This window comes from Orbicella franksi, chromosome 11 (genome assembly GCF_964199315.1).
Source record: "Orbicella franksi chromosome 11, jaOrbFran1.1, whole genome shotgun sequence".
In the NCBI taxonomy this organism is placed as follows: domain Eukaryota; kingdom Metazoa; phylum Cnidaria; class Anthozoa; order Scleractinia; family Merulinidae; genus Orbicella; species Orbicella franksi.
The window spans coordinates 9280792-9291826 of NC_138155.1; the positions used below are offsets into that span (position 1 = coordinate 9280792).

The 11035-nt window shown below is 39.0% G+C and overlaps 1 protein-coding gene across 1 annotated transcript; it reads left to right on the forward strand.

Moving 5' to 3' along the window:
- The first annotated feature begins 2532 nt into the window (after nucleotides 1–2532).
- LOC145502394 (uncharacterized) lies at nucleotides 2533–5895 on the forward strand. The gene has a single exon (XM_081481715.1). It carries the CDS (start codon nucleotides 3748–3750, stop codon nucleotides 5122–5124), a length of 1377 nt encoding a protein of 458 aa, XP_081337841.1. The 5' UTR covers nucleotides 2533–3747; the 3' UTR covers nucleotides 5125–5895.
- The last annotated feature ends 5140 nt before the right edge of the window (nucleotides 5896–11035 follow it).

An 11035-nucleotide genomic window follows, 5' to 3' on the forward strand; every position in this document is an offset into this window, starting at 1 on the left:
CCAAGCTTGCTTGGGACCATACTGAGAGAGTATCAGGCCTCTGTCATTTTTGTACAGTGGTTAACATGCATGTTAGATTCATGCATTTGATTTTTACATTGTATATGTCAAAAATATTTTTGTCTGGAAAATTACTGTAAGCTTAAACAAGGCTGTTACATGTAATTATTGTTTGAGACCTTCAGAATTGGACAAGTTGTCCAAGACGTTTGGTTAATCCAGGATTAGGCAAAAAGTGTGAATTCTTTTTTTTGAATCTATAACTTTTTAGGCAGGATTTTTGCTTAATCTGGGTATTGCCTGTCCTGACATAAACCAGTCTCGAACTCTGCAAAGAATTAGCGATAGTCCTGGTTAATCTTAGTAGTAGATTAAGGCCAATTATGCAGCACAGCCCAAATTCACTTTTTTCACAGTTATGCAAAAATGTCAAGTTCATTTTGTTCTAGAAAATGTACATGTACACTGTACAGGTAGAATGAAGTGCCCTGCAAAATTCAGATTTTGAAGTCTTGTCTTGAATGTGAACTAGTCTTGCATGCAGGCCACTTTTATATGGGAGCTTCTTGTTTCATGAGGTAACACACAAGTTGTTGAAGGTTATTTAATAAAATAATAAAATAATACAGTATATATATATACACATTTGTACATGAAAATCAAGCTCACAAATATATTTTGAGGGAAAATTAAAAGCATTCTTGAAAACAAAAATATACGGTTTGTTAAAGATAAGCTCCAATGCACAGCCAAAACTGCACAAGATTGAAGCAAATGATTAAACTCCTAACATGTCAGTTTCAAGCTCTCACTGAACAGAGATTACAGTTGACTCAGTTCACTCAAACAGTCAAGGGAAATTATGAAACATTTGAGTTATCAGGAGTTCAATTTCATAGGGCAAAGGGAAGAAAATATGAACTGCATGAACTCTAACACCACCAAGAAGCCAAATTTTTGGACACTTACACGTAAGATTAAATGGCTGCTTAGCCGGCTTGCAGACATCTACTTTTTCTTTTAATTTTTTTTTTTTTTTTGTATGAAAGGAAATACTGCATATTCATGTAGACTGCTGTACACAGCTAATGCTGCTCAATTTGGTTCAAATTTCATGTTTTTAAATGTAATGAAGTATGGTTTGACTCATTGCACTAAATGATAAAGGGGTTCAAATTATTGACAGCAACATTGTAAAGATTTAATGAATGGGAAACAATATGCTGACTTTGATATAGTGGGTGTTCAAGTCATTCAGGGGGTAAATTTACAGTAAATGTATGAAGTAAATCCAGGGGAAATCAGTTTTAATTCAAGCTTAATGTGTAAGATTCGAATTACAGAGGGCTTGAGTTACTGGGAGTCAATGATATTTTTATGAGATTTTACTGGAAAGTCAACTTTGGAATAAAAGCCAGGCCAAACAAACAAACAAAAATTGGTCTCAATTTGCAGGCTCATTAGAATGCCTCAAATTTATTTAATATTAAGCTATTTGGACACCGATTAAATGGTGTCGTCACATGACTCTTATTTATTAGTTAGCAGGGTAATATGACTTATATGTTAGTTAAATTACATCTGCATTTTCAGCAGTATGAATTATCATATTGTAAAATACTGATACTTATGCAATAACATAGGCGTATGTACTCTGGTAATGTGTTAACCTTATATAATTTATGTTTTCATTGTACAATGTTAAAAGTAATGGTTAAATTTGGGAATATGGAAACATGACAGCTACATTACTTTTACTTCAGTGCTGTGCATTTCTTAATAATTTTAGTTTTAATTTACACATTAAAATGATGGGTGTGATCATCCAGAAATTTTCAAAGGACGTTTTGAGAACGTGGCGATAATTCTGTTTCACTGATTCTAGCTTAGAAGGTACCAGTAGACCATTGCAGTTGTCTGCTCAGTAACCTGGCCTTTGAATGACAGCAAGGCTGCAAGTGACCTTCTTTTGATACAGACCTTTGTTTTGTTGTGTAAATCAAGTTGTTCTTATGCCAACTAGTTGGCATTTAAATGAAAAAAGTAAAGAGGTCTATATCAAAGCAAGGTCGCGTCCAGCCTAGCTTGCATTCATAGGCCAGGTAACTAAGCACATAACTGTAAAATGGCCTAGTCCTTTTTCTGCAAACTATCAAATTTTTTACCCTAAAAGTTACCATGTCTAACAGTACACAATTAGGACTTCAACACCACAAACTACAGATTTTGACCTGCAAATGGCACAATTATAACCAACATCACTTTTCGTGGGAATTGTCACTATTCCTCCCCTTCCCCCCTCCCACGTTACGGTTTGCGCATCTACATGGGTTTAGTTCGTCGTTTGCAATCCGTATGAAAACTGCTCAGCCCTTGACCATCCTTGTTCCTTTATGGATTATTATTATTATACGGCTAGCTCCGTGAGCAGGCAAGATGAATCAAATCCTGCGCTGTGATTGGCTACCCGAGCGGGCAAGATGGAGCTCTCTTGCCCGCTCGGGACTACCCGCCGTGTCCCGCAAAAAAAAAAAAAAAAAAAAAAATTTCCCCGAAAGCCATATATATCGACCAAGCTTGTTCGGTCAAGATGGCTGGATATTGGCCTCGTTCTTATTTTTTTGCGAGTTTATGGACCTCGACTCCGTCTCGGTCTATAAACACGCAAAAAAAGAACTTGGCCAATATCCAGCCATCTTGACGTCACACTTGGGCAATAACCCATACATACTGTACCTGTCAAGTCTCCCGTTTTGCGTTGGTGTCCAGTTCTCTCGCGATTCTATCCGCGCGTACAACGATTGAATACAAATATGAGAAAATAGAGGGCTGTGAACTGTCTACTGATGTTCTTACCACATTTTGACGTGGTGATCTGTGATCCATTACTAAACAGACGCACGGCAAAATGGAATCTATTTGTTTTATATATTAATAAAGAGAAAATATTGTAAAAGATTCGAGAATAATTTGACTTATTAAAAACAAACAAACAAACAAACAAAAAAGACAAAAAAACAAGAAACCTTGAGAGTTACTATGTGTTGCCTGTCTTGTTTACCTAATTTTGACCTTCTTGAATCCCATTTCCCGCACGAAAAAATCGTTAATTCCTGCTTCGCGCCATGAAAATAATCAACTTCTCGCCTCCTGCCAGCTCCCGTCAAGTCTGCATCCCGCTTTCAAATTTTTTATGTCCCGCATCCCGATGGCGAAAAAAGGCCCTTCCGAATCCCGCCAACCCTTCGTTACTGACCCTCACCATCCATGTTTATTGAATAGAGAATAATACATGGGCGCGTGAAGATATGTTATTATGTTATTTCTCTTGGGGTGTTCAACCTCGAAAAGAGAAATTCAATATCTTCAAGCAACCATGTATTATTTTGGTTATTATATAAACATACTGATAACGACGTATTTGACGGTTGTCCGAAGGTCACACCGAGGAAGATCCGAAGATGTTATAATCAAACACCAACAAATTTAAGTACAGTTATAAAAGGGTCAAACAAAATGGGAAACATTACGTCGTCGATATTATCGTTGTGAAATTAGCGTAATTTTACACGTCTTTTCTCCGAGCTGGAAATCCTTGTAAAACACCCTAGTTTCTTCCGGATTACTGATGGTATCCTATCCTCCTTCGTCACGCAATAAGTAATGGTATCCCAGCATAGAGCAATAGAAAAGCGTAAGCGATAGCAACGCGGAAGTGAATCAAAATAATTTGTGATTTTACTCGCCATGTCTCTATCTAGTACTCTCAGAAATCAGGGTAATGAGTTCTTTCGTCAAGCAGTCCGCTTGGATGTAGATTGTTCGCCACAACAGGCAAGGGATCTTTTTGAACGAGCGCTGTCTTGTTATTATCAAGCCAAAGACAAATCTAACAACCGTGAAGACGAATGCTCTGCTGCAAAGAACATCGGTAAAGCGGCATGGAAGATCGCGAGAGTGCTGACCAAGAGTGGGGACAAACCACAAACAATCCTCTTCTACCTGCACGAGGCGATCAAAGGGTTGTGCACCGCTTACAGTAACAGTGAAGAATGCAAAGACCCTGAATGGAGAGGCGAAGTGTTTGAGACGATCAGTGTTTGTTTACAAGAAGTGATCGACGCGGCAGAAGCATTTGGACACGCCGATCAAAAGATCGCGCAGCTGGAGAAGCTCGTGGTCATCACCACAGTGAATGAAGCTGTCCCGGACATACAAATGAAATTGGCAACGAGCTACTTCCACGATGGTACGACGAAACTACAGAATGGCGACTACAAGAAATGCCTGTCACGCATGAAGGATTGTTATCGGCCTATTGAAGAAGTTAAACATCTGTCAAGCCGTTATGGGGGAGATTTAAAGTACGAGTTGCTGGAAGAAGCTGAAATCCTGGAGAAAGACGTGTTCTACCACACATGCGCGGCTTCTGCCTTCCAAGCTCGTGTTCACGGAGATGAACTTCTTCAAACGGCTTTGAAGGAGCAAGAAGAGCTAGACATGACGCTGATTTTCGAAGTGATCGACTGGTACAAGCAAGCGGTCGTGCTAGCGAGAGAGGTTGAGATCGAGCAGGAGGCCATCGCCGAGAGTCGTCTAGGTGTTGTCTACGACAAGGTTCTTAGGATGACATTGCGAGCTAAAGCGTACTTCACTCACAGCTTTGAGCTTGCGGAGTCTCTGAAACCTCGCGTTTTCACCTCCCAGGACTGGTACAAAGATTGTATCACGACGCTGAAGAAGTACCAAGACGAGGCTCGCCAGAGAGACGAGGAAGAACAACAGAAAGCTCGAGCGGCGTTTCTGGAGGAATTGTCTGAGGAGTTAGCTGACATAAGATCTCACAAAGCCCGGGCAGCCGACCTGATTAAACACGTGTATAGCAACTATCCACCTAAACATCCATCTTGGCAGAAACCCAGTGATGAAGACATGAAAAAATGGGGAGAAATGGAGTTAGGTTCCAGAGATTACAAGAAGCTTCTTCTCAAAGCCCTCGGCTTCTACCATCCTGATAAGGTAGATGAAAAAATCCATGGTATGAAATGGAAAATTCTCTGCGGGGAGATCACTAAAATGCTTAATGATCATTACGAGGGAACAAAATTAGGCTCAAGAGATTAAACTGGTGTAAACAGTATATGACTATGAGCTGAAAGTACATTTAATAAGTTGTAGTGTGTTGGGCGATTAGTTGTCAAATGTAGGAAAACTGATACGGTCTTATGTATGATGACTGTGCATATCATTTACATCTACGCAAGTAGCAACACTTAATGAGAAAAGTTACACAATTTAAATATTTGAAAATTTCCAGACCGTAAAATGCCATGTTTTGTTCACCGTTTAATACAGAGTACAGTTAGCAAGGTAATTCTCACACTTTCAGTTCTTTATTGTAAATTTTTCTCTTTTTCCCGCTTTTATACATTATATTTCCTTATAAAGTAATTACATAAATCAGTACTGAGGTACTAAAGCATGCAAACATTAAAAACTAAGACACATTTATGTATTTTGCGTGTTGTTTCTAACTCAACCCACCCCAACACATTAAACTGAGTATCTCTAGAGGATTCACATTAAAGAATAATACAGGCAGCGCAATTTTGCAGCCGTTGTAAACTTTTGCTGGACGCCGTCGATGGTTCACCTCGACATGCAGTGTCAGCACAACTTAGGGTTGGCTCAATAAGGGTATAACGGACACACTGTCGCTTAAGATTGAGACAAGACCGTATTCGTGCTAAGCGCCCCAAACGTTTGTTAATTTTGTTACAAATACATTGGAACCCCGCTAATACGTCACCAACGGGCCATGAAGATTTGGCCGCATTAACGGGGTAGGGTCAATTAAACCTTAACTGAGTGACGTCTTAACACATTGCCGTAGCAAGGGAGGAACCGGGGAGGGGAGGGGGGGGGGGTGGTCACAGGCCCCAAAAGTAAAAACAGACATGTATAAAATGATGAAAATAAAATTTTATCTCCCAGTCGAAAGTGATGGCAGTGTACAGGGATAAGCTAGAACCCCAGCTGTTTCTGCTTCCAGAAATGGTGCAGGCAATCGAGTACGACACCTCTAGATTCGACATCGCCGATCTGCTGGACTTTTTTCAGTTACTTGGAAATACTCTTTAACTCCTACTGAGTGAGATTTACACCCTTGCAAAGTTTATGCTTGTCATGCCAGCTACTAACGCCATCAGCGAGCGCTCCTTCTCCGCCTGAAAGCGGGTCGAAACTTACCTGCGCTCAACCACGGGAGTGACCAGGCGCAACCACCTCATGCTTCTGCATGTCCACAAGGAATTGGCAGATGGTATTGACATGGTGGAGGTCACCAATTTGTTTGTGGGGGACAACCAGCGGCGCAAGCACGTGTTTGGGAAGTTTTCGTAAAACGACAAGCCGATGAAGTCTGCATTTGCCTCTAGGGCAACTCAGACAGTTTAATAACGTACTAATACCGGACTCTGAGTCTCTGACAGATGAAACACTTGCTTGAGAGACAGTAGGTTTTGTTATTTTGTAATTAACGTTGCAAGTGTTGTACTTTTTTCAATCTGCATTGCTTTGCTGAGACGGTGTAGGAAGTAATTCGCGATACCCTTTCAACACAGATAGCTCTTGGAGAACGCTGGAAATAGCACTTCCGAACCTATAGCCTTCGGCGCTCGATTCTGTGCCCCTCAGTTTTCCCCCCTTAATTGCTACGGCACTGTTAACAGAAATATCACAGTTGCCATTCTAAACAACTGTTCTTTAATAAACATCCGAAATGCGGATATAATGTTTTTTAAAAACAATTAAAAGATTGAATCAGTAGCTATCAGTATGTAAAATAATAATAGAAAGATGAACATGGCTGGTTTGAGTGGCCGTATAAACGGGGTAACATTATATAACAATTATATCGGTCAGGATTTCAGCCGTTGGCTGTATTAACGGGGAGACCGCATTAACGGGCATTCAGCCGGGACAAAAGAAAGTGGCCGTATTAACGAGGTAACCATAAGGCAGAGTTCCACTGTAATGTCAGTATTTTCTTTCCAAAGAAGCTGTTCATCAAGCATGACTCCTAGATGGTTAAACTTCTCAACCTGGATCCCAGGATCTCTCTCCTTTTCCTCTCTTGTCGTTGACGAGAGAGAGGCAAAGGCGAGAGAGAGAGAGAGCCTGGAATCGATGTTTTTCTGATCTAAGAATTTGATGACGTCAGTTATCAACAAAGAATTGCCGGCATTGAAAAACAAGCTGTGTTCACACTAGGCCTAACCATGTTTACTCTTATCACGAATGGAACGTTTCTCACTGCGAAAACTGTTCACTACAAGTGGTGCAGAACGCGATTCTTGATCAAAACAAGTTTATTCTTATCCAGTCTGAAACTATCGCCGTGGTGGTAGTGGCAGTATTACTACTACTACTATTATTATTATTATTATTATTATTATTATTATTATTATTATTATTATTATTATTTTTAAAGATTCGCACAGCTATTGATGATATTGAAGCTGGTTTCGTCATTGGCTCCGGGCAACAACAAGTTGCCTAGGGAGGCCAAGAAACACCCCTTGTTTGCTTTTTCTCTTCTTTCTACATCTCCAGCACCTTTCTTCTTATTATTATTATTATTATTAATATTATTATTATTATTATTATTATTATTATTATTATTACAAACCCGATCATATGTGATCACGATTTAAGAAAAAAAAAAAAAATAAGCGCCTCCCTCACATAAGGCCTACTTGCCCAACCCAGCGCTAATTCAAGCTTTATGGTATCCTGCATTGGGGCTACGACATTACACACGTTTTCTTTCAAATATGAGCTGATGATGAAGAGATAAAACAATCACGGACAGAAAACAGAACAGTTTTAAACAACATTCCAGTAAAACTACATAAAATTTAATATAGGAGCCAGGCGTGATTTGTGTTTGAAACGGACAAGTATATATTGTAAACAATGTAACTTCAAACATGTTTAGCAGAAACGAGTTTCGTTGATCTAAACATGTTTACTCTAAACAAACTTCGTTGCCAGTGTGAACGCAGTATATATTGCTTACATGAAAAATAATTCTTTTTTGACAGTGCATTACTAACACGACAAATAAAGGTCTACTGACGTTAAAGGAATACTTCTAACTGATGAAAAATAATGTTCTACTGAGACAAAAGGAGTACCCATGAAAAATAAAATTCTCATGATGCAAAAGGAGTGATACTAACATGAAAATAAAGCTTATCTGTCGAAAAGGGAATTTTGTCAACATGAAAATCAAACTTCTTCGGACGCAAAAAGTAATATTACTATTATGAGTAATAAGTTTCTGCTGGCGTGAAACGATCTTTAGTAACACGACCTCTAGTAACATTGACGAAAAGAGAATTTCTCTAACATAAAACAATAAATTTGCACTAACACAGAAAGGTATTTCGAATTCTAACATGCGAAATAAGGTTGTTCTTACTTACATGTGTTTTACTAACATGAAAACGATGCAAAGAGAGTGTTAATTAAAATGAACAAATTAGGTCTCCTGGACGCTAAAGGGATGCCTTCTGTACGGCCATGTACCTACAATGCAAGATTGATGACGTAAAAGGGGTTTTACAGGCCCGGAAATACACCTCTCCTGACGCAAAAAGAGTATTACTGACAAGAAAAATATAGCTAACCTGACGCAAAAGGACTTTTCCGGACATTCGGCATTTTGTGTTCAAGGTTATGTTTAATAAAGTACATTTTTCACTGCTGTTGAACCGAGGTAGTCCCTCTTTTTGGTGTGCTTCAAATAAGCAAAATTTGGTTACGCTGAGTTTGCCATTTAACTGAAAAGTGTAAATAGACCCTTATCGGTTTGCAGTCAATATTTTCTTCAATTCAGAATGGGAACGTGTATAGCGAAAATGGTGGGCAGAAACAAACACGAAAAGTCATTTGATGATCTCCGGAGTAACCAAACTAGAACGGCAGAGAGAGAAGGAGCAGAACACGTTGCGAATCGTATGTCACGACGTCAAGGCGAATCTTGTGTTGATGCAGAAGCAGATGAAGACATCAGTCGAAGTAACCAGGAAGGATCCGGGAAGAAGAGAAAGACTCTACAAGAGTTGCACAAGAACCCGCCGCCTGGATTCAGAAAGTTCGAGTCCGAGGTAGACTGGCGAACAATTGACGAGGAAATCGCTCTTCAGCTTTGGGAGGACGTGTTTAAGCCCCTGTATACTTTTTACTAACTGTTAAAAGACATCCATTGTAATATAACTCTTAAAAGTGTCATGTATACATCACAATATTTTCTTTAAAGATAGCTATTTTGTTATTAATGTTATTTTCTGACTTCTACCTGCGAAGTCTGTAAACATTAAGGATGTTTTGAGTTCCACAGTGATCAAGTGCATTTCGCATTGCTTTCTTGCCACAACGTCTAAAATGTTCGAAATTTTCCACTTTCATGACAAAAGTCACTGAAAAGTTATAAGCTTTTTACGTCGAATATGCAAAGAGAATTTGTTGATGGTTGTCCACCTAGTACTGCGAGGCCTCGAGCATTTGATTTACCACGGTTCGCCTTCATTGACAAACTCTTATACTACACCCTTCATCTTGAATCTATATAAGCATAACCCTGAGCCTTAAATTCAGTGAAATTCAATTTCTGGTCATTTTACCTCTAACAATGAATAATATTTTGCGAAGAATATAATTCCATTTTCTTTAACTTATCATTTGAGACTTGAGAGATACGGCCTAGCGTAATGAATAGGACTCAAGTGGAGAAAGATAGATGAAGGAGTTAGTTGACTTCTTTGAGCAAAACAATGATTTGTTGTAAAATATTTTTGAAGCAGCAATAGACATACTGGAAAATTAAGATATATGCTTGATCTTTTGCGATTCTATAACAACAAACGCCTCTTGATAACACAAGAGCTCTTTCTTTGTAGTAGCTTGAATCTTATATCAGTCACAATAACCAGCAAACATAATTGTGCAATTTGGTCTTTTTAAATCACGATTTGTGTCAAGAAATTATGATCTAGATGATAGTCTCTTGCTTGAATTGATTAAACTACTTTTTTTTCCACTCAAGTTCAGTCAATGAAAAACACAACACAAGATGGCGGGTCATACCAAACTGTATTAAGCACATTAAGCACATGTTTCGTACAATTGACCGCTGGCACAGCGGGCTCAGAAAGTAAAAGAAATCACTGTAACATGACAGTATAACACACGTGTTCGACATAGGCAAACACATAGCAGTTTTCACTTGAGGTGGAAGTAATTTGCATCATACGGTATTTGTTTTGGTTTTGCGTTACTATGTTGTGAGATTAGCTAAAAAACCCGCGCCACTTTGTCAGCCAATTAGAAATAAAACCAAAACCATTTGCTGGTTTGAGAATTAGACTGATTTTCTTTAATGTATACTACTCTGACCTTACATAACTCCACTAAACGTAGAAACTTTATTCGAATCACCAAAATCTTAGCTTAATCCAGTATTTTACATTATAATGATTATGCTTTCAACACTAGACCACTAAGTGAAATTTTCTTACATGCAGCGATATTTCTGCTTCCCTCCACCAGGCGGCGGCGGGGGCGGGGGGGGGGGGGAGATAGACTCCCATATAAAAAGGACGGGAATGCACGGCAAAAATTTCGAAAAGAACCCTTTAGAAGTACTAAGATCCTGTTTTGTGGGCGTGGCTTGAACCATTTTTCACCACTAACAGGTACCAATTCTAAAACAACACATTATCTCCTGTCATGTCTATATCTCAACACCCTTTAAAGGTACCGAGAAAGCTCCCGCTGTGAAACTTTTGAAGCTGAACACCCTATGAGGTACAAAAACCAAAAGATACTGAAGGGTACGACGAGTACGTCCGTTATTTTCGTATAGGAGTTTTCCCCCCAAGAATTCCGGTGTTCTTTTTCACTTCTGAGTACATGTTGGAGCTGTTTTAAACAATGTTTACTTTGCGAACTGAGAACCAGTTCATTTGAC